Here is a 24,812-nt window from a genome sequence, read left to right as displayed (position 1 = left end):
AGCAGTGTTGGTTTTCTCACTTACTACTGACTAATAGCTGTATTTTCCTGATTCTTACTTTCAAATAACCTAAGGGTGAAGCTCAATGTAAAGAATATTAATATATTTCTACTTTTCAATAAGAATCACCCAGGATTCAACAAGACTTATCATTGACTAATATGTATAATTAAATATCTCCTCCTATTAAAAAAAAGTTGATAAAATCATGCAAAAGGAATGACAAGAATGACCCCTCATAGTCACCACTACATTCTTGAGAATTTAAAAAGCATTAATTTTAGACTGATATATTTGCATGGCTTAGTATCTTTGCTAACTAACAAAATGGTCATACCTTTAAAAGTGGATATACTTCATAGCTCCTCAGTGTACTTTCCAAATTATCAGGTACTAGGTTTAACAATACCACATTCCATATGAAGAGTTCATCTTCTCTGGCAAGGTATTTCGTTAGTTCAAGTGCTGTTTCAATCGGAACATATCCAAAACTATGTAAAAAAAACCCCAAACAACACACATTTTAGCATACTGATTCACATTATTTACCTACAACAAATACCTGTTTATTTATGAAGCAGACAATAAAACATCAGGATGCTGTGTGGAAAGTGACCTAGAAAACACACTGGAAAAAAATAAATATAAAGCAATGGTGATTTTAGGAGCTGAACTCTCAAAACAGCTATTAAGGAGCACAGTGCCACTATCCAAACTATAGGACAATCATGGCAGCAAGCATGGCAGTATGCACACTGTATCTGCTTGTGTCTGCAAGGCACGGTGCAAACACATTAATAGGATGTGTCAGGCCCACAGGAACAAAACAAAGAAAAGCACTGTTTTAGTTATAATACTTTTTTTTAATTGCAAAACAATTTATTTTCATTACATGTTCTTTTGTGGAATATACATTATTGTAAAAATCAAACAATTTAATTCACATGTGCACTATTCATGGAATTCAGCATGGCATTTCTGTCCCCCAGTGTGGAATAAGCATAGAATTCATTATTTCACAATAAAATTCCAAGTCAAGCCCCTGTCATTCAGAAAAAAAACCATTTTTGATGTACTTATATAGCAGCATAGTTCTATACTTCACAGTTGCATTCCTTATTAACTACTAGTTTTGAGCTCTCTTATGAAAAAGGTCATTTGCATGGAAGGAATGCAATCATGTTGTTTAATCATTTTCTGTGACATATTGAAAACAAACTTACTGTGTCAATGCAAAAACATCATCTATCAGCTGGAACCTGCTGACAGCGGGAATAGCCTGTGGAAAGCATTCATGTAGTGTTAATAGATTTAAACATGTCATTAAGTGTTTACAAAAAGCTTTACTATGTTTCAGAAGGAGGAGACTAGCAGGTTTTCTAAATCAAAACAGCCTACAAAACATTGTGGAATGGATCCTGCATTTTAAGCTGAAATTATTTATGTGCTTTAAGGGATGTCTTTACATATATGTATATATTTATCTATATACACACAATTACATACTATAGTTATATATTATGTTGTATGTAAATATACAACTACAGTACATTACCCAGAGAATTTCAAGAGCCCTCTTACTTGCATGATATAATTAAATTTTGAATATGGAAGAGCCACATCTCCTAAAAATATCCTAGTTACATTATTTTGGTACATGCTTTCCTTTTAAGGCTTAAATACAAAATATGCACTTGATGCAGAGCAGTGTCCAGCACCACCATGAAATAAATGACTGAGGCACAGCCATGGATGTACCTCTGCCTACAGCTCCAGCTCTTGTGGGAGGACTGCTGGTCCTCCTTGTCTCTTCCCTATTCCATGTCTCTGTAGTCTGGTCTGTGCTGGAGCAAACATCCCTCCTGACTGCTGGAAGCATAAAGCAGTGCAGAAATGCAAAGCTCAACCCACTGTGTGGAAACCAGGCAGAGGTCAGGTGGCTTGTGCCGAATCCACCAGGGAGGAATGAGGAGCTGGGTGGAAGCACGTGGCCTCTCAATACCAGGGAATATCACATACAGCATGGCCACAAGGAACGGATGGCTTTGCACAGCTGCCACCAAGAACACTTCCTGCCAAGAAGCATTAGCGCAGAGAGCAGACGGTTTGACCACAGTGCCACCCTCTGCACTTGGCACAACGTGGTTAACAAGGCATGGAATGCACCCTGATTTTGTGCCTATCGGGGGGATGAGAATTTAACAAAAAATTGTAGGCACTGATCTCTGTATCCATCCTCCTGGCCCTTCCCAGAAGGGATGCCTTATGGTAAGGTTTGCATCCTTGGCCATACTGAATGTTTTTGCTCGAGAAATTCAGCTTGTGATTGCAACCACATTGTTAGTGCTATCCACAGCTACTCTGCAGTTCATGCATTTGTCACCATCAATCCAAAACAACTACTTATGCTGCATTTAATAAACCACACTACCTGTGAACCTGTCCGGTTTGAATGTGCCCAAACCTATAGTTAATAGACTATTTGTGCACCTCCTGTCCAGCCCATAGTTGCGTTTTTGCAACACTGTATGGCCCCAAAAAATGGCCCCATTTTTGGCAAAGTCAGCACACATCCAATTTCCTGATGATGAAGATTTGCTGTGAAAGAAAGAAGCCTAGAAGAAATAAAGCCAATGTGCTGTAGAAAGGCTTAATGTGCTCTGATCAGCCTTGTGTCCAGACTTTCTAGAGAAGGCTGACTGCACTGATTACTATTATGCCAAGAGATTAATTTTTCTCACTTTTATTACCAAAACCAGTGAGCTGACACTACTACTGCAGCCTCTGGCTGACTGTAGGATTAGGCAACACTGGAAACCATGCAAACCCATATAGAGTCACAGTTGTTCTGTTCCACTTTTACCTTCAGTTCTGGCTATGGCAAGTCAAAGGTGAGATGAAATCTATTCTGAATCAGTGCCTACAGAGGACTGAAAGAGCTAAAGTAGAATTGATTGGAACTTCTAGGAAAATTCTCCACAAAAGAACCCTAAACCAAACAAAATGAAACAAAAAACCCACAAAACCCCAACCAACCAACCATCCAATAAAGCTCCAAAAAAAAAGTCTGATTTTTTTTTTTTTTTAATTCCATGGGCAGTAACATTGTGGTTTAACAAAATGTGGAAATAAAAAGCTTTCTCACAACTTTCCTTCTCATGGTTACCTTATACCAGGTAAAGCTCAGTCACACATTCACACTGAAACCTCCTTGGCAGGTTCAAAGGGATTGGAAGAATCACAAGCTGTTAACACAAATTTGAATGCAGAATGTAATGCAAAGTTTTTTTTATGCTTATGTGAAACTGTTCAGGCCTGTCATCTTCCACCATGAAAAGCCAGTGACTTTAGTGGTGCAATGGTGAGTTTGTCATTATTACAGGTTTTCAACAATGTGATTCTAGGTAAAAACTGCAAGAAAAAATAAATTGAAAGAGTCTGCTCATAAGTTTGACAAAACAAACACAATCTTACCTTTGGATCATTTTCAAGCAAGCGTGCTAATCTCTTCAGGTTTAATTGGTCATAGTTCACTCTGTAGTATCCACTTATATTTACATTTAGCAAGATCCAGTCATATTCTGACTCTGATACTTGCATTTCAGGAAACATTTCTGTAAAGTGACATTGGAATGTATGATTTTGTTTTCCATGCACTGCTTCTCTTGCATTTATAAACAATTGACTTGGTGCTCCTCTGAGATCTGAGACACAAGTTTGAGGCTGGACTCAAAAACATCCCCCAAAAGCTCAGTGCACTTGTGATCTCTGCTCTGCACAGCAGAATGCCTTCAACAAGCCACTGACTCCTCAGGTACTGAGCACCTTGAGAGGCTAAGGGGTAGGCTGAAGACCCACTTTGCTCCTACCCTTTAGCTCAACGGCAGCTGTGAGACTTCAGAAAGTTTACCCACCAATAAACTCTCAGGATGAAGAGAGTTCACACCCTCACACAGCTGCTGCTTCCACTGCCACCCCAAAATACAGTGCTCAGCACCTTACACAAGAACTGACCACCTACCAGTATTCACATAAATGGAGATCAAGAAGACCAAAACTGGTAAGTTTAACCAAGAGAGAAGTAATCGAAAATGCTTATTTTAAAGAAGATAGTCCCCTATTAATATCACTCATTAATGGCTTCCTTCTGCAGCCCATCTCCCCATTCTCATGTTCTTGTGACATTGACTGCTCCTGATGCCTACTGTGCATTGAAGGAGTCAGTGCAGCCTTGAAGGCTCTAACTGCCTCATCAGAAGAGTATTCAAATGCTGCTGGCACTGCCTACAGCCATCCTGATTTGAGAAGGCAAACTCTCCTAAGTGGTGAGTAGTCTGAAGCCATCAGTGCTTTACTCTGAACACAGGACTGAGACTCCAATGTTTAGACAAAGCAAGTACTGCAGGATTCATCCTGTATTCCGAGGAACATACATGTATTTTTTCATATTTGTCTGTCTGTGTACAGACAAATCAATGATCGTTCAAGCTATCTTATTGTCTAAAAAAAAGAGGAAGTAACTTTTAACCACTGCAAACAGAGGCTGGGGAGTTGCAATACTCACAGCATACTGAAGATTTGCTCTTAAGCATTCCACTGCATTAGTCTCTGCATTTTCTTTTGACTCATCTAAATGACCTAATGCATGGCTGACTTACCAAAGAAAAATGATTACCCCATTCTAATGATTACACTTCCTCTTTCTCGGAAAAATATAACTGTTTATTGGAAAGCACTGAGTTGGCAAAACCTGAATTTTTATTTGGTTGGAGATTCCCATGAAATTACTCTTCTATTATAAGGCTTTAAAACTTTTTAAAATTCTACACTTTTGACAAGAGTACTTTTTACATTTAATTTGCATAAGCAAATGAAATTAAATACTGTTGAAAACATTCATTTTCTGTTGTAACAGCTATTAACGTGTAACAATGTTTAACAATGTTTGGTCATTTCCCACAGCCGGTTTTAGTTTTTTCAGTCTTGCATCTACTGCTTGAGCTGACAATTTGCTGGTACTCCACAGCTGAGACCCTATCTGTACTCATGACATTAACACCAATGGCATTAACATCAATGAGAACTGTTGGGGTAAGAATAACACAGAAGCATGATGACTTAAGAGCTTGGATATGTGGAAAAAATTAAAAAAACAAAATTTCTTTGGAAATCTCTATTCATAATACGTGTTGTACCACATTATTCAAAACTCAAGCATACACTGAAGTTTGATTCAATGTAGAAAAGAATATGATATTGATCTATTTGAAAATCTACTGCTATTGTAACACAAAATCATTACAATGGATAAATACAGAAATTTCTGTATTAAAGTTTTATCTCCCTATTCAATTCAAATACATTGTGTGTTTTTAGAAGGCTTTGGAGTGTTTTCATCAGTTTGGTTTTAGAATATGTGAACAAGTACATACTTACTGCTGCTTTTATCTAGCCAGGTTAAGGGTTGAGAAGATCCATTTCTCATCCAAGAAATAGGAATAATCCAGGTGGTACTTAATAGAAAAAAGATATTATTACAATTCTTATACTTAAAAATCCCTCTTAGCTGATGCTAAACTACAGTGCAGATTAGTTCCATCTTAACAAGAATGCCCATCTACCTTCTCTCCTCTCTGATGCATCAGATCGTGGTAGTTATGCTGAATCAGCCTTTAGTTTACCCAAAAGGGAGTTTTAGCATGGCTTTAAAAAGGCACTCATATCAAGAATATTGTTCAGTGCTAGTCATTTAAATACCACTGTCTTTCCTGTCTTTCCTTCTGTCTTTCCTTCTTCAGGCAGTAATTTTATTCTCCTCACTTACTACACTTCACCCTATTTCTGGAGAATTTAAAGCTGCTTTCCAGAAGGACATCTACCAAGAAAAGGTCCCAGGCAAACAATACAACTGTCATTCCAACGACTATATTGTGTTTTCTGAGGGAATGTAAAACTCCTTTCTGGTAAAAGAGATAAAAGCTTCCAATGCCTGAAAAAGTCTGTAATACATGTCTTGGATTTTCTTACATTTACATGGTAATTTGTGCTTGATAACTGTAAAGGATTTCACGTTTGTAATTTGCAATTCCCTATCTGAGCTAACCAAGAATATTGAATGGATTCATGTTTTGCAATTCCTGGAGACTGGGAGCAAAGAAAACTCTATGACTCTTGTCAAAATTCCTCTTGCCTGTTTTTATTACCACCAATAACTTCCAAGAAAAAACTGCTTCAGATTTTGCTCTCCTTTACACTTTTTCTTCATGTGACAACTCATCTCATGGGCTCCATCTGTGCACCCCAAAACTCATGTGAACTGCTCCTTCATAAATGTCCAAACTCTAGCCAGGAGTTTCCAAAGTGGGTGAGGAAAGGCAACTACTTCTATCACCATCTGCAGACATCTAAATAAGCAGCACAGTTTTCAAAAGCCCCAGGCACTTAGCAGTGCTCCCTGACAAGAACATAAAACTTCTGGCCAGGTGTCAGCCCTTTCTGAGAAAGGGGACATTTATTTATTTAAATTGCAACCCTTTTATCCTTGTCAGGCAGAAGAGACTGGGAATATGTACACTGGAAAGAAGCTAAGCATGGTTCATCCAATTCCCCAGTCTGTAAACCTGAGGGATGAGGAAAGAAGAAAATGCTAGGCAAGAATCCTCCCTGCAACATACTCATTGCCTATGTCAGTCTCTGTTATTATGTGGCTGGAAAGTCCCTATTCCTGAGGAAAGCAACTTTTTGGCAAAACAAGCAGAGTTTGCAGATCTATTGCAAACCCCAGTCTCAAACAGATATTACTTGACTGGTCATTACAAGAAAAAACCACAAGTTAAAAAATCAGATGGTCAAAACACATTGTTGTAACTGAAGAGTTTCCTGTAAAAAACAGGGTATAAAAATATAATAAAACTGCAAGTTAAACATACTTGTAAGAATCAGTACTGTTTATATTCTTTTTATTTAAAAATTGTTCCTGTCTGATTGTTCCAGTAGTTACATTTAATGTTAATACTGGAAACCCATCTTGGCATGTCCAGGAATCCATTATTTGTTTTACAGATGCTGGCAACTGAACTTCATCCTGTGCATCTACAACCTGCAAGAATAAGAGGAATTAGAAATATTTATGATGAGCAGGTATTTATTAATATTGCTTCAGTGAATCTCTGGGAGTTGTTCTAACACAGAAAAGAAAAAAAACGATGGTCTTTGACTCATGCAAAAAACCAATGCAACAAATTCCAAAGAACCTTTCTGACAATATAATAAAGATGTAAGAAAGGCATAAGCCTTTTTCAGGAATTATGAAATACTGAGATGGCATTTCTCATTCTATAACCTGACTGCTAACCTTTCCCTTTTTAGTGTTAATATACTTACACACGTGTATGGCTGATTTATTAATTTCACTCAAATAGAACTTTTGGGACACAAAGATTTTTAGTGACATAATGAACAAAATAAATTAGTGAAGACAAATTGAAAAAGACATTAGGCTGGAGTCCCAGCTAGGGTGAATCAGTACAATCTTCACTGGCTTAAAACCTGTGACAATCTTGCATATCTGAAATTGTAGCACTCCCATTCTTAAGACAGAATCTGCAACATAACAGAAGCCTTCTTTAGAGGACCAGGAAAGAGGATTAAAAAACAAAAAAAACCCCAAACCTAATATTAGCATCTGTTTTCTTAGTCAGATTTCTGCTGAAACCATCGAAGGGTGAAATGCTGAGCTACTGCCCTGGGTGTAGACTTTGCTGGATCTGTGACACACCAGCATCTTTGATCATCAAGCCCAAGGCATAACACACCCTGACCTGGCAAAACCTAAGCTCCAGAACAATAGGCTATGCAATTTCATGTAGGCTTATGCCATTACCATGAAACCCAAAACTTTGCCTGGTCCTGATTTCCCATCTCATCTCCCTGCTCCTTGTGCTTAGTTCCACTGATCTCAGACGCAGCAAAGCAGCCAAATAAACATTTGAGAAGACATTAGCTGCAAGGACCAGCAAAGCAAATTTTATGCAGGAGAAAGACTGCACTACAGATAGCCACATTCCAGTGTAGTCTTCTACAAAATCGTTTATGCCTTAAATTTGGACTGTGCCAAACACCAGACAAATACTAGAGATATAAAATGAGTACCATCTGGATGTGGGTCCAGAGATCATCTTGATTAGCATTTGAGAAGGAAAATTCTTTCAGGTATGACTGTGTGGAAAGAAACAGAAGCATCAGAATTCATGAAGGTTCAACGAAAGCCATTCGTAAGGCAAGCAATTTGTACAACTGACATTTTCAAGCTTATACATGAAGATGAAGGAGTTCTTTTTTCAAACTTACTGAAAGTGCTTGGGTGAACAACTTTTCAGTCAGGAAACTAGAAAGCATCCAGGTTATAGAAGCCCCCTGGAGCACCAAAAAAAAAAAAGATAAAAAATTATTGCAAATACTGTTACAATATTTTTTCAAATATTCCAGAGATGTTAGTTTGTCCACACCCACACTTCATATTTCACAGATGTCAAAAATGTTTTCACCACTTCCTTCATAGCCAAGTAGATTGGCAACACCCAATAAATTTGTGTGTGCAGCAGAAACACATTTTCAATGACAAAACAGTTTTGTTCAATGGTTCTTCCCAAAGCTATCTTGTACCATTAGTTTAGAATCTGCAATAAATAGGAAGAATTTTCTATTTTTTTTTACCTTGCTGTATGTGATGTTGTCAAACAGAAATAATAAAGAAAATGATCCTTTGATGTTGTCTTCACTCTCCGACAGTGGTCGAGCCATTTCACTGTCTTCCTTTAAGATAGGTTGTACAACACGAGTATAAAAGATTTTCTCCTGCAAGAGGAAGACAAGTGAGCTGGACAGAAGGTACTACTTCTCTGGAGAGAATGAGGATTGTGGAGTTAGCACTACTATGAATCCTTTGTCTAAAAGTGAAAACTCCTCCACTCCCTAACTTTCCCAGGAAGTACAAGGGACTATACACCTGATCGTCATATCTTCCACATGTAACATCAGTGATCTGTGGAACTTTTACATCTTTGAAGCATTGTGGGTTTGGGCCTGACAAAGTCAGTTACAATACAATCCTCAGGCAAAAATAAGTCAACTACATTAAACAGCAAATGAACAAAAACTGAAAGTCTGTATCTCATTTACTTCCATCATTAATATGGCAGCATTTTCCTCCTAAATTCCCTGTTTCTTCTGCTGCAAACCTCAGCAATAACCTAAGCTACTGAAGGTACCAAGATGAGGCATTTCTGCACCTCAGGAGTAAATGTCATCTACCATGGTCAGCAGCTCAGGGGAGGGACTGGAGCACCTCTCCTGTAAGAACGGGCTAAGAGAGCTGGAACTGCTCAGCCTGAGGAGCAGAGGGCTCAGAGAAATCTTATCTGTGTGTCTACCTGAAGGAAGGCTGAGCAGGGGACACAGCCAGGCTTTTTCAGTGGTGCCCAGTGGCAGGACCAAAGGCAATGGGCACACAGTGAAACACAGGAGGTTCTCTCTGAGCACTAGGAAACACTTGTTCACTGTGAAGGTGACTGAGCATTTGCACAGATTGCCCTGAGAGGTTATGGAGCCTCCATCCTTGGAGACATTGGAAAGCTGTTTGGGCACAGTCCTGGGCAATTGGCTCTTGTGTGGCCCTGCTTGTGCAGGGAGGTTGGACAAGATGACCTCCACATGTCCCTTCTAACCTCAGCCATTCTGTGACTCTGGGAACGTCTATGACTCACAAAACTGTGCAAGAAAGACATATATTCTCACACTTGTGTGATTTATTCTGCATTCCCAAGGCATATTACCTAACTGCAATTTATCAAATAGAATTATTGCCCACTATTAAAATCTACTATATGGATATAAATGACAACTGCTGATTTTTAGAAAAGGAAGCTTCTAAATTACAAGTTTAAAAACAAGAATTTATTTCCAGTTTAAAATTTGGAGGCTGTAACACTTTTCAGTGATATTAAGACACTGCATTACAGAGAATAAAGTGAGCTGCTGCTGAAGTTCAAAGAAGGCAAGCATATCCCATGACCTAAAAATCCTTCTGACAGAATTTGTTTGGCATGACTTTATTAGTTTCCAATCAAGCATGTAAATAAGTGCTTTGGTGAATGAGGAAAGGAAATCAGCAAATGGTATTTCAATTTAGCCAAATAAAAAGCACACTGGATTAACTGCAATCACAGGCCTGCCCAGACTAAAGGCTCTTCCTTCCTTCAGAAGCTGATGGCATCAGGAACAGACATTTATGTGTGTTTTTATACAGACTGCATGAGTAATTGCACCTCATCTCATGGCTGCAATCAGCAGCTCCTATCTGTCTGTCTCTGAGTTTAACAGTGGATGGAGTCTTCTGATACACTATGGGGTTTATGCTTATTCCCATTTGGGCAGAATGAGAAGGAATTTTACCCTGTTGTTAGTTTAGCTGTGTGCATTATTGTTGTCTTATCTACAATATCCAGGGACCCAGTCAGGTAAGCAGACTCAAAATGACCCAACTTAATCTCTGCCTGGTAAAGGTACCTGAGGAATGGAATAATTAGAAAAGAGCTTGGCAGGCAAGGAGGAAAACCATCAGCTGCAACAGAACCCAGGAGAGAAATCTGGGTTTGCTACTTGACAGATCTAGGGCAAAACACCAACCCTTTGCCCCTGCAGACTCACAGCTGCCCACCTGTCCTCTGCACCAGTCTTAGAGAGCTGGATGTGGTCACAACTCCCCCCCAGATGGAGATTTAGAAAGAGAGAATCAAGACCTACTGTCTTGTTAGCAGGAGTTAAGTTCATAATTGCACTGTTTAATTAAAACCCATTTCCTGTGCCTTCCTTTCCTTTGTACATGATGGACATTTGCTAGTAAGGGTTAGTACTTACCAGTGAAATCTTGGGTTCAACAAAGGCAGCTCCCAGGCACTCAAAGTAAGATGCCAGGCCCTCTTTAAGCCACAAATCATTCCACCAGTTCATTGTAACCAGATTTCCAAACCACTTAAATAGAAAGAAAAAATAGCTCAAAATCTCCTTGGACTGCTGTTTTCACTTTTTTGCAGGTTAAACACACATACATAGGCTGAAGTAATTTAATGTCCATGTGTAAATTGAATAAAATGCTGAATATTCCTTCATATAGTGAAAATTAGGTAGAAAAAGATGCACTTTAGAAAAAGTCATAGGTTCAGGGCAGTTATTTTTAAATTACTTCATCTACAATTTCATACCATGAGTGTAAATCACAGTGCATTATGTCATTCTTTTAGAATATTCAATTTTAAACCCTTCTCAATATAACTTAAATATCTAAAATATCCTTTCAGGCTATTATTAAAAATAGGGCATTTATCAAGCAATTACAAAACCATCTTTCCATGTTTTTAACAAAGTGAAATTCTCAGAGGAATGATACACAAAACTGGGGAACCATTTCCAAAAGCAGCAAAGCCCTCTCCTGGCAAGTACAGAACTCCTAAAACAGCTGCTATGTACTCATATCTGGCAGTTAATACTTAACCAAAAAACAATCACTTCTGGATTCATATTTTATTTGCTAATTCTTAAAAATGTGAACTACAACTTTATTGTAAAATAGAGTTTAGTTAAGCACTGACATTTATTTCATTGCCCTGCAGTAGAAACATGCTGCTTATCTGAAGGTCTGAGTTATCTTGTCTTCTGTTACAAACCTTGTCAGAAAAGCATAGAAGTATACTAGCCAAGTTAAGCTCTTTTGCTAATTTTACTGACTAAGTGCAAATAGTTGTTGCTCTGGCAAATAACAGGAAATTATTCATTGCCAATAAGGAAGTGAAATTGCATTATCATTCCAAGTCAAGTAAGAAAGAATTCAGAAATCTCTACAAAAGCTGGGCTAAGTGTAAAGTACATTCACGGTAATTTTGTTCTATCGTACTATGGTCTGTGTCGTACAGAAAAACAAATACCCTTTGCAATATATACATGCACTGCCACTGCAAAAGAATACTGAGGAACTCCCTTAAGTCTCCTAATAAAGTACTAAGTTTACTGTACAGAGTGAGTACTGTCATCCCTACATCCCTAGAGTATCTTCTAGCATGGCATTCAAGTGCTGTTTAAGTAAAAAAATAAGGCTCCCATTAACAGTTTTGTATCAATGAGTCCTGTACAATCAGTATGTGGTCTGTAGTGTGACAGAACCTACTTTCAATATTACTTTATCAGCAGAACATAAGATGAAATAGGCTTTCAGTGCTCTAGTGCTCACAGTCCCTAATGTTAAGGAATTAATTTGCTCCTACTAATCAGTAACTGCATCATCAGCAACCCTAAGGAAACTATGTCAAAGGCAAAGAAATGTACAAAATTTTTTACCACATGCCTGGTGTCCTAGCTCATGTGACACAATTAAGGCAATCATTGCCTTCCTGCTTGTGAATTTGTCACTTGGGAGGTTCATCAATGATGCTTCTTGGAAAATCATTAGCCCCCAGTTTTCCATACCACCTGCTCCAAAATCAGGCAGTGCAACCAGATCTAAATTGATTCAAACAAACAACAACAACAAAAAGGTATCTTTAACATTTTTGTAAATAAAATGCTCACATTATTTTAATGCTCTCACGGGCTCAGTGCCCCACTGAAGGATACTACATTGTAGTGGTTCTTTGTGGCATCACAGCAACACTTGCAAATGGTCACCGAAATTTCTTCTTGTCATGCTTTTTACCTGCATCACCATTCTTTCAGGAAGCAACATAACAAATTCTCACAAAGCCCAAACCTGTACTGTATCTTCTACAAACAAATTTTCTGAATGAAAATGAAGGTTAGAAGAGAATATATTCACTGCTGGATGTCAGAAATTTTTCCCCGTGAGTTTCTCCTGTGCTTGGGTAACATAACACTTACCTTTTTCTTCAGCCTAGCCACTGATAGAAAAGAATTCTTGCTCTTTTACCTGTGTGACTAGAGATATCTTTTCTATTCTTATTTGAAGGGTGCCTTAGAAACGTCATCCCTTTATTTACACTAAGACTTTATTTACAGTAAAACTGTCACCTCAGTGCTGCCCTTCTGCCTCATGCACGGAGATTAGTTTCCAGCTCAAATCTGAGAGCTTGACAAAACATCAGGATCTCAAAGGAAGATACACTGTTTAAACTCAGCAGCAAAGATCAAAATTTGGGAAAGGTATACAGAAGGCTTATAAGCAGACACAAGCTTGTATTCCAAAGCAGCAGACCACAAGAAAACCACAGTCCAAAAGCCAGACAATCGATGGTGCTGAACCCCAGCACAGGCAGGCTGCATCTCAGCTGGGATTAGTGCCATGAGCTTACAGCAAAGATATTTCAGTTTTTGTGAGGCAGCTCTTATCCAGCCATCTTGGGGCAAGAGACCTCACTTATAACTGCATTAAAATCAGGTGTAGACAAACTCTTAGAGATTTGTGGGTTTAATTAAATATGTTTATTCCTAATTTCACATTTTGAGTTTGCAATAGAAATCTCTAGCATTTACAAGGAGGCACTCGGTTGGTCTACTCTCACTCTTTTTAAGCAAAACTTCACAGAAAGACACTGGGAAATCCAGTAGATACTGCAAGGTATTATAGTGGGAATTGTAATTGTACTACAGCCCTTTCTGAAACTGAAATCCTACCTAACAGGAAGTCTACAATACTGCTCCTCTACTTCAGCTGCCTAATAGTTTTTTATTAATGAATTCATATATCAACATTGCTGCTAAACAGAAGAACACAAGCATGAAACAATAATCTACAGCCCTTGACTAGCTTGTAAGATCACTAAGACAAGAAAATTTAAAGAGTGAAGACTGCATATATTATAATTTCCGAAAGAAGTGTAGTGAGTAATTCAGCAAGTTATTATGAATACATACTAGGAGATAAATTTACACAGATTAACATTTATTTCTTTCAAGTGCCAAAATACAGATTTGACCAATCAACAAACTATCCAGTTAAGAAAAGAGGGAAATTCTTTCTGCCCCACTCCTGCAATCTACTAAAATGATTGGCAAGTCCAAAATTAATATCAAATAAGAACTGCCTTCTGTCTTCTTAATATTCTACCCATTTTCCCATAGCATTCATGCTGAAACCCTTGGAAATCCAAGTACAAGTTGCAAACAAACTGTACAGTGAAATTACATGGTGGCATCATCCTATTTTTTGACTGAAGCTTGAGTGAACCTGACATCCATTTAAAGTAGAAACAATGTTTTCCTGCAGGGGAATCCTCCCTGTGTTTTTCTGGGGAGGAATGTGCAGGAATATACACCCAACTCACAGGGAAGACAGAAACATACTGAAGAAAGCAAGGAAAGCTTTTGGGGGACTCAGGCTACGAGCAGCATGGATTTACTAGAAGGAGATAGGGACGACAGCATCCTTGCATGTTATGGTCTATGCACCCCAAAAACAGCCACGTCACTGAACTACTCCCTTCTATCCACTTTGTTGTCCCATCTGCCTCTTCATTAGGAAAATATACTTTAAAAGAATGAGTGGAATGCAAAGGTAAGAGTGCTGAGTTACAGGTTAATAAAAGCCACAACACAGAACAGAGAACTGGGTGATTTAAAGTTTAGGGGGTTTATTCCATGAATGTTGTAAGCTGTAAAAGGAGAATATTACAAAAGAACCCATTGCTTCTGTGAATGTTACACCATCTGCAGCCATTTCTGATCCATTTCAGAAAATAAGCCATCTCACCTGTCTTTGGCAGAGGGTAGCTGACATTAAGTGTATCTTCCAGAAATGAAAATATTTCGCCTGTGATATTTAAAGCATAGTCAACATACCCATTTTTAACTGCCTCTTTCCGAGCCCAAATACGTATCTGCAATAGAATGAGAAAGAGTTATTTTAAACAAACCTCACATTTTCATTTTCTTTGCCTCTCTTCTGTGAGTCATGGCTGGAAAAAAGCTGTCTGTCCACACTAGACCATGCAATGAAGTTTTTAATTAAAAAATCAAACAAAAATCCTCAAGTTTTGCTGGACCTAACAGATCCAGCAGACCTTGATCCTGCTAAAATCTACAAGAGTTCCAGTGCTTCAAAAAGACAAAGATTTGAATACAACTACATATTGAAGGAACAAATGAAGTCACAGCTTTTATTTTCTTAAATGGCAAATGCTTAAAACTACTTAGAACTACACATCTTAAACCAATGTATTCCAATGACTTTGTCTGGGTGGCAAGCTTTCCTTTAGCCCTCCTGAAGAGGGAGAAATGAATGTCCAGAGGGCATTTGCAGTCCCAACATACATATCTCTCCTCCTGGACTTTCTCACAGACTGCTGGCCTCCCCTTTGCTGGAGAGAGCAGATGACATCTGAGCAGATGACATCCATACCTCTGAGTAATGAAGAACACAGCAGCAAGAACTCATGCCTCTCCTGTGCCCATTTGCTTTGTCACAGTACTGAAAAGGGAAACTGCTTGCCCAAAAGTCATGGAGTAGCCTGAGAAAAGGTTTTTGTCTCTGTCATGTATCTCTGAACAAGAGACCACCCCTGCCAGGTACCCAGCAGCTCAAAATCTTCACATTTCTTGCATCTAAATGCAATGTATGATCTCACAAGAAACTGCACAGCCAAACCCTAAGAGCACAGTTGGGAAGGACCAGCATTTAATTCACAATGGGAAAAAAACGAAGCATATTCAGTCAACAGAGTATCCTTAACCTCTGAGACCCTCTTTTCAGCCAAGGCTTCAGAGGAGAGTCAAAGACCAGATCACTTTCCAAAACCTAACACAATTAATATCTTAAAATCCTAATCCTAGTATGAGCTTTGAGTGTTTCAGGTTGTAAATTACTCACCAGAAACATCAAAACAGGCACATTAAACATCTCACACAAATACTGTGGAGGCATAAACTGAGCATCTCTGTCCAAAACCAAGGGGTGAAATACCCTTTCTACTCCATCTCACAGAACACCAGTGGTGCCTTTTCTCTTTGGAAAACAGCTCATTTGAAGGCTCTGCTCTACAAAGTCCTGTCAGCCCAAGAAAAAGGCCCAGGAAAAAAACACCCCAGTCACAGCTGTAAGTATCCAACGAGTTCAACACAGAAGGTGGCAGGTATGACATACCAAATTCAACTTTCACTTTAAAAAAGAGCCAATACTGTGCTTCCTAAATGACATCTGACACTGTCCCACCTTTCCCCAGTAGGATGAGAGTGAACTAACCATGAAGTGCTCTCATTTAATAAGGAGATAAAGATTGTCTTTAATAGCTTTATGCTTGAACTTACTGTTTATTTTGGAGAAACTTGATACATCTTTTCCCTGTTGACTTTGAGCAAAAGAAAGAAAGTGAAGCAACTCATGGCAGTGCAGTACATGTTTCTACAGCTTCTCTCAACAAGCTTTGGCCATTTTAATCATTCAGCAAAACTGAATACTAACAGATTAAGAAACTTCAAACACAAACAGTCATTTTTGGAGGCTAAAAATGTGCACACTGTGGAATAGAAGGTTAATACACTAATAAACAAAATGTTTGGAGCGCAGTGTTGCTCCTGCTGATGCCACAATGCTGCTCCTCAAAGAACCTCAAGGAACAAGGCACTGAACATCAGTGGTTTGTCACAGCAGTGCAAATGGGTCTCTTCTCCAGCTAAGACACCTAAGGAAGTAAGAAGACCCTGAACTGTAACCAGCTCTTTCTGCAGAGTAGCTGGTCCTAAATTTTAACATACATAGCCCAGACCTGCTTGTGCAGATGTATGAAATGAACAGGGCAAGACAATAAACTAATTGTCCCAAAGGAAAGCTTTCTGCAGAAATATCTACAGGACAAATGTTAGCAGTTTTACCACATAAGCAGATCGTTTGGGAATGGAAAGCACAGTTAATGTCTGTGATAATCTTCTAAGCACAGGATGCACCACAGGGGTAACTTCTGTTGTAAACTCCTATAATGTATTACACAGCCTCATATCTACCTCATTTCCCCGCTCAGTTCTGGTGACATAATCAAAATCACAAATCACAAAAGCAGTCAAGTAAGTTGACATTTTCAGTGAAGTGTTAAATGTTGTAACTGTCCACAGGCTTCCATTTTCATCCTTCACTTCAGACACATCTAGAAAAAAGTCAAAGAAATATTCAAACCAAAGCTCTTCCATAATAAACAAGGAATTTTGTGTTTTCTGCATGCCTTTTTTACCCCTTTCTTCGATATGGTGTATTCCTGCACTAACTCATATGTTTCTGGTAGAAGGAAAGCAGAAAGACTTTTTGCTACTGACACATATCAGCCATGACCCTCTATGCAAACAGAAAAAATCTACTCTTGAGCTTCTTAACTGAAGTCTTGGAAGGTTATCCAACTCCATCAGTTCTAAGACGTGGGCAAACTGAGGATAATTTATCCCATGCTACCTATCTAAAACATACAACCTCTTATGATGCAAATATTGGTCAAGACTGCCTAAGAATTATTAAATACTTGATCAGATACCTTCCTTCTAAGTAAGGAGAACACAGGTAAGATTCTTTGGGGTAGAAAATGTTTCCAGTGACTCTCACACAGATCCCACCTATTATAATTAAAGGAATCCCTTGATGTCACAAATAAAGGCTTTCCATTCTTGGGGTTGCCATTTTGCCTTAAAAAGATGTCACGCAGTAAGACAAACACACTAACTAAGCAGTAAAAACCAGAAATCAAAGCCTGTGCAGCCTCCAGCAGACAGAAGAGAGCACATCCCAAATTATAAACCTGTGCACCAGGATGGTTACCACCAGAGACATTAACTATGAGTAACAGAGTACAAATTTTTAAGTTCATAGACACAGATTTTCTGTGCCTTTTGAAAACATTAGCAAATGGACAACAGAACACTTCTTCCTTGGATGACATAATCTTCTCAGAAGAATTGCACCCTTTTTAAAAGTAATGGGGAAGCATACATCAACTTGTTTACCTACCAATAGCAGGCATGTTGGAAAGAGCCACATAGCTCGGGTCATGAACAATTCTGATACTAAATGTGGCCTTCATGGCAGGTTCATCAAAACATGGGTAAACTCTCCTGGCATACGTTGGTTCCATTTGGGAGGCAATGAGCATACTGTATTAAAAATGCAAATAAGATTAATCCAGCGTGTTACAGGTGATCAAAATCCATATATAACACACAGGGACAACAAATTGGAAAAAGCAAGAAGTGAATAATGTAAAATGATTTGGCTATTATTTAACATCATGACTAAATCCCCATACCGAACAGCCAGTTCAGTTTGGATGCTTGTAGAGAAAAGCAGCCTTTTTTAATTACATCTGGTTTTTTTCCTCACAGGCCTTTTTCAGATATCTTATTTTTAAGTATTTGAGCATTTCTACATTGTTTACTAAAACAGAGTTGCTTAAAATTTTGCATACAGCAGAGTGTATCTCTTTACACCTGCTCTTCTCCCTAATGCATGCACTCTCATTAATTAATTGATCATACGTTTAAATAAAATATTGTAATAACTGTTAGCTAACTGCACATTCATGCACTTGCACACCTCTGTCAAACCCCACAGAGAGCTTCCCCTGAGAACACAGCTGTGTTCACAGCACCAGTGCTGTCCCAGTGCACTGGCAAGCCCACAATAACATTGAAAAGGATGCTTTCTGCCAAGGAGGTTTCCCTCACTTGAGGCAGATATCTGTGGCACACGATGACAGATTTGAACTGCTTCTGTCTGAACTCAGTGAGCTCTGCTCCAGTCAGATGCTCCACAAGTAGGACCAATCTAGGTTAATCCTACTGTTGTGAGGCTGTCAGTGAGAATTCAGCAGCAAACCAAAACCCAAGGTTTGGCTGGAGACTGGACTGGTAAGTGGCAGAAACTGCATCAATAACAGGAAAACTGAGTAAAAATCAACCACTTTACACCATAATATCTGCAGCTACCAATCTGTTGAGCTCTGTCTCCATAGCACCTGGCTGCAGGGCAGTGATCCACCCTCGACGAGGTACAGCTCTCAAGGTTACTCTTGAGACTGTAAGTTCCTTTTCCTGGCACCACATATGGATGACCTGGTGACATTTTTAGCATGCATGGAACATTTAAGATTTTTATAGGAAACTTACTCAATAATCTTTGTATCCCATACTAATTTTAAGTGTATTGACCGCTAATCCATCTGTAATCATTAAATATTAAAATAATTATTTGTACTAAATACTTAGTAACTGTTAAATAGTAAAACCTAAATTTACTGTTGGAGTGATCTCTGACTGTTCTCCTGCAACACACACTCACTGGAAGCAAAAGCTAAATCATCATGTCTCATGGCAGAAGCCTCAACAAGTTGTACATCTGAGCTGTTCACATAAGGGTATCTGTACCAAGAACTAGAACAAATACATAAGCAATGGTCCTCAAAGCTTCATACCTGTCAGCCAAGCAGTACCAGTGGCTGGGCACACAAAAATGGCATAATCTCTTGATTTGGTGACCTCACTTCTACACGGTAACCATTTTTCTATTGTAGTTCAGGTGTTCCCTAACAGTGTATTCACACCAGGTTCTGAAATGCTTATTCCTAGCACTGAGACATCCCAAACAAGCCAGAAGCCATCAATGCAGTGCCCATACATACAGCAGGTAATGAATCAGATCTGCACCACATTCTAGCAATCGGTGCAGAAGCAACTGATAAAATATATCAGTGCAAGTATTGTGTTTAACTACATTTTGTAATGCCTCTTCAGCCTTAGCCAGTCAAGTATTTTATGCGCAGGACATGAGCAGAGTGGCTACCAAGCAAAATTCCGAAAGGATTTTGAAATGTTGATGTAAGCAGTGACATGCATAAAACCTGCACTTCATAGTACAGCCTATGGGATCCTCTCACCCTGAAGCTGCACACATGAGCTTGTTCATGGCAGCACATGATCTCTGTGCAGACCTATGGACAACAAAACTCCTACATTGGATATGTTTGAGCCAGCAGTGCTACAGAAGAAGAGCAAAGGTGGTTTCTTTATCTTTCTGCCTACCCATATCCTAATATGGACTACCACAGCTACATGCAGTATACAGATTCACCATTTCAACAGGAAAGCCTTCTAACAGTTAATGCTAGAGAAGTGTGAGCTTCTTCCCTTTTCACTTCCTTTGCTCCTGCAACCACTGCAGACATGAGCTGTCCTTTGTCCATAACAAGCACTCCCATTTTTCAATGTTTTCTTTTGTGTGCATGACATGATCAGGTGGGTAGTAAAAATTGTCAGCAATGGTAAAAATGCGTGCAGTCATCAATGGTTAAACTGGTAACCAACAATTCCCCTGCTGGATATTCAGGGAAGCTGGAGCTTTGGTTTATTCTTTTTTCACAGAAGGAAGGCTAAGACTTCTGAAAATAGCCATCTCTGAACAGCATTCCCACCTAGTGCAAGAGCAGTGGCATTACCTGACCAAGAAATATCACCAATATAAATGAAAGTCCAGATGGAATAAAAATTTCAGGGACTTCACTTCTCAGAGCTTGCCTTTCAGACTCTCCTGAAATGAGAGGTCTCTAGTGGTTCCACAAGCAGAAATTACAAAAACCAGTAAGGCTTCCAGCACATACTAGAAATACAGGATGGCATTACCATGGATAGATGTCACACTGTCTATTACAGCTGCTGGTTTCAGTCACGTACTGAGATCAGAAAGTCTCTGCAGAAAACTGACCCAAGGGTCTGCTGAAGACTGGTCACCACTGAGTCACTTCAGAAAAATGACTCCAGGACAGTCTGCTGGAGATGGAAGTTTCCTTGCTGAAGAGTAACTAGCTCTGTATTGACAGCTGAAGGGCACTGAAAGCTTTTAAATCACTCCTGATCTATGTAATCCATTAGGATCCAGCTTCTTCCACCATGAGCGTCTTGACAGACCCTACAGATCACTCAAAACATATCTCCTCCAAAAAAAAAAAAGGATGTAAAACCCCTTCAGTGTTACTGGAACCCATCAGGTCAGGAAATGGCTGGTAAAATGATGAAATAACTCTTAGTGAAGAGTTACTAACAAGATACTATTGCATACCCTTGATTCAGAGACAACCTTTTTTAAAACAGCAAAAATATGCAATATCATCCAATAATATCAGTAATGTGTGCAGGAACAAATAACCAAACCAATACAATATATCTGCACTTGGTGGATTTCCATTAATTTATTCCGGTGTCTGAATACCACTGTCATCTCTTTCACCAGGCTGCAGACTCACATTTCATTAGTACTTCATGATGAGCTAAGAATGAAATGGAACATTTGTCATAAACCCTCTAAACAATTGAAGATTGAATTATACCTATTACTTGAATGATTTAAAAACGTTTTTTCTTTATTTTCTACTGCTGCAGAAAGACTGATGCCAGCATTTTTTCCCAGACACTGAATTTTTTACAGTCTGAATCAAAAAAATCATTGTCTGACTCAGTGTTTCTCATCTTGCCTGATTTCAAAAGACAAAACCCCTTGCAACAATATTAAAATGGTAAGATAAAAAAGCAGTTCTTTACTGGAAGCTTCCAGCTGCATCCATAATTATGGGCTATTGGCATGCCAGTCTCAGATTTCTAAAATTTTTATAAATTTAACAGATTATCATATCTAACAAACATTTTGTCCCTGAGTACCCATTGGAGCTCTTCCAGGGTTTCTTTGCCCTACTTCCTATTATGTCTTCTGAGATTCTTATAGGAAAATAAAATGTTCTTCTTGTAGGTCCTCTACTTGAAAATAAGACTAAACAGTATTTCAGGAATGTGTTAGAAGGTTAACTTATTACTCTAAAGTCTAAGAGAAAGGGTAGTAAAAATACCAGGAGCTGTATAATCACATATTGTGGTACTTGTTCCTTTCTTCTTTGTATTTTTATATAATTATGTAAATAAAAAAAGTTCTAGATTTTTCTTACCGTAAATTGCACAAATAATCGTGTGATCAACAATCAGTGAATGAAGAAATAGCAATTAAAGAAAAACTGAATGGGCTTCCTAAAATAACTATTGTCATACTGCATTTTTCTCTAAGGCTTACCAAATTATAACCTTTTTCTAAAAAAAAAAAAAAAAAAAAAAATTTAAAAAGTCTCTCTAAGTTACAGTTTCCAGATGTGGCAGACAGTGGTATCAAGATTAACACAAGAGATGAGAGATGAAAAGCCAATTTATTGAGAAAAACCATGCAGTCCTCCTCCATTTCAATAACTACTATTAACTTCATTTTGTGGTTTCATGGTTAGTACTACTACTCATAGAGATGCTTGAATGTATGGATCTTGTGAGTGACTGCATATTACCTGCTTGAACAAGAAGCCTATGAACTGCTGAGATACAGTTTATTTTAGTGGACTGGCTAATAGGCTGGGAGCCAATAATACCTTAATTTTAACTCCTGGGTTTCCTTTTGACTCAGTGTTTGCTCAGCAATTCACAGCATCTTTAATTACTAAAAATGAGATAACTTTAAAACGAGCAATTAATCTGTCTCCTCTTCAAAATCCTATTTTGAGAAACTCATCTTCCAGTACTTCCTGGAAGTACTTAAATTCTAATCTTAAATTCCACTTCTCTTTTGCAAGTTTCACATCCAGAAATTTATAATCAGGAAAGAAAAGGAGCAAGAAAAGAAAAGGAAAAGGTAAAAAGGGCAAAAGAAAAAAGAAAGGAAAAAAAGAAAGGAAAAAAAGAAAAAAAAAGAAAAAGAAAAAGAAAAAGAAAAAAGAAAAAGAAAAAAGAAAAAAGAAAAAAGAAAAAGAAAAAGAAAAAGAAAAAGAAAAAGAAAAAGAAAAAGAAAAAGAAAAAGAAAAAGAAAAAGAAAAAGAAAAAGAAGAATAGAAAAGAAAAGGGAAAAGGAAAAGGAAAAGGAAAAGGAAAAGGAAAAGGAAAAGGAAAAGGAAAAGGAAAAAAAGGGAAAGGAAAAAAAGGAAAAGGAAAGGGAAAAGGAAAAGGAAAAGGAAGCGGAAGCGTCATCTTGAGGGTGAAAATGTTTTAGATGACCGGCTACCTGCTAAGCTTATACTGCCCCAGCACTGATTTTGCAGTTCAAAAGAGAAGAAAAGCATCCTAACAGCACCCACGATGCAAATCATGGGTTGTCTGATGAGAGCTGAACAACTTCATGTGCAATAGCACCTACAAGGTACAGCCATCCTCTTGCACCATACCTCTGAAACTGCATGTGGTCAGCGTCTCTAAACTCATCCCGAAATACACAGCCAGAATCCCGGGTACTTGATGAGACATGCAGGTTGAGGAGGTTGGGAGTTGTCAGTGCTGCACGGACACGTGTGGGGCAGGGATGAGGATTCTGAGATGGGCTCCATCTCCCCGGCACTGGGCACAGCTACCGTGTGACCCCCGCGCTGCCAGTCAGGGCACTGAGAGACCAGAAATTGCCCAGCCGGTGCTGCAGGTGAAGTCACCTGCCGGCAGAGAGCCAGGGCAGCCCGGCCGACGCTCTCCGGAGAGGAGAGAGGGCAGCCCGGGCACAGCCCGAATTGCGGCACGCTCCCTCTGGAGCCCGCGGGGCTGTCCCGGGAGGCGCTCCCGCCCGTCCCGCGGCAGGGCACCGGCCGGCTCCGTACGGACCCCGCAGCTCCACGGCACAGGTGACCGCGACTGAGCCCGTGGCACTGCCGCTGCCGTCGGCGCAGGGCGCGGGGAGCCCGCAGCGGCCGCAGCCTACCTGCTCTGCCCCTGGTCGGTGTAGCGGGTGAGGAAGAGCCCGTACAAGACTTCCTCCAGCCGGCCCTGGAAGCCCAGCTGCAGCACGTAGCGGCTCCCGGCGCGGAGCCTCCCGCGGAGCTCCAGCACCGCCACCTCGTCCTCCTCCTCGTGCCGCAGCCCCGCCACCTCCACGGCGGCGCCCGGCTCGGACAGGGGACCGAGCACGGCGGCTGTCCCGCGGCTCCGCAGCCCCGCGCTGTGCAGCACCGCCGCCTCCGTGTCCTGCAGGCAGCGCACCGTGATGTTCACCTGCCCGGTGAAGGTGAAGGGCCCCGCCTGGCCCGGCCGCACCCGCGGCCACAGCTCCAGGTCGTAGTGGAGCGGCAGGAGGTGTGGGGGCAGGCGGCGAACGGAGCTGGTGGCGGCAGCAGCGGGCTCCGGAGGGGCGGCGGGGCCGGGGGCGCCGGGCGAGGGCGGCGGCGGCTCCTGCTGCCGGCAGCGCCCGTAGAGAGCGGCCAGGGCCAGCAGCGCGACCAGCAGCGCCAGCAGCAGCGCGGCCCCCACGGCCGCCGCCCGCCGCCCCACGTAGAGCCCCCCGCCGCGGGTCCCCATCCCGCCGTCTGCGCCCCGACGGCCGCGGCCGCCGCTACTTACGGCGCGGGGGAGTGAGCGCGCCCGAGGGCGGGACGGGCGGGCCCAGGGGACTCGGGTTCCCCCCCGTCCCGGGGAAGCCTCTCCGCCAAGGGCTGCTCCGGCGGGGCGGGCGGCCTCACCCGGCTCCGTGCGGGCAGAGGGGGAGCGGCAGCCTTAGCCGGGGAAGCTGCCGTCTGCCCCCGTCTCGTCTGCCGCAGCAGCCTGCGGGGCTAACGCGACGGCTCGGTGGGTAGCCCAGCAGCCGCTGCTCGAGTCCGAGCGGGTGGACGCACCGGCGGTGGGGGTGGGCTGGAGATGCTGGGTGCCGAGGAGCCCCGAGGATGGGGATAGCGGCGCTGCCCGCACAGACGGAACGGCCCGGGGTGGTTCCTGCCGCGTGTCAGCGCCGGGCGGCAGCCCCGAGCTGCGGAAAGCCCGGTACCGGAGGCGGCCGTCGGGCC

General features: G+C 40.7%; 1 protein-coding gene across 1 annotated transcript in view; it reads right to left on the bottom strand.

The window, feature by feature from the left end:
- The window catches only part of LVRN (laeverin), a 33,555-nt gene extending 9,225 nt beyond the window's left edge, over nucleotides 1-24,330 (bottom strand). The window contains exons 1-14 of the mRNA XM_085042579.1: nucleotides 23,738-24,330; nucleotides 17,990-18,132; nucleotides 17,002-17,141; nucleotides 14,756-14,882; nucleotides 12,398-12,552; nucleotides 10,918-11,031; nucleotides 8,716-8,856; nucleotides 8,350-8,415; nucleotides 8,152-8,217; nucleotides 6,930-7,099; nucleotides 5,437-5,513; nucleotides 3,475-3,614; nucleotides 1,224-1,279; nucleotides 338-491 (exon numbers count right to left, since the gene is read on the bottom strand). Of these exons, the coding sequence (XP_084898705.1) occupies nucleotides 338-491; nucleotides 1,224-1,279; nucleotides 3,475-3,614; nucleotides 5,437-5,513; nucleotides 6,930-7,099; nucleotides 8,152-8,217; nucleotides 8,350-8,415; nucleotides 8,716-8,856; nucleotides 10,918-11,031; nucleotides 12,398-12,552; nucleotides 14,756-14,882; nucleotides 17,002-17,141; nucleotides 17,990-18,132; nucleotides 23,738-24,330 (2,142 nt within the window). The remainder of the gene's footprint in view (nucleotides 1-337; nucleotides 492-1,223; nucleotides 1,280-3,474; nucleotides 3,615-5,436; nucleotides 5,514-6,929; nucleotides 7,100-8,151; nucleotides 8,218-8,349; nucleotides 8,416-8,715; nucleotides 8,857-10,917; nucleotides 11,032-12,397; nucleotides 12,553-14,755; nucleotides 14,883-17,001; nucleotides 17,142-17,989; nucleotides 18,133-23,737) is intronic.
- Between the last annotated feature and the right edge of the window lie 482 nt (nucleotides 24,331-24,812).

This window comes from Lichenostomus cassidix, chromosome Z (genome assembly GCF_008360975.1).
Source record: "Lichenostomus cassidix isolate B80296 chromosome Z, HeHo_3.0, whole genome shotgun sequence".
Taxonomy (NCBI): Eukaryota; Metazoa; Chordata; class Aves; order Passeriformes; family Meliphagidae; genus Lichenostomus; species Lichenostomus cassidix.
The sequence above is the reverse complement of the archived record's forward strand: the minus strand, read 5'-3'. Positions and strand labels throughout refer to the sequence as shown.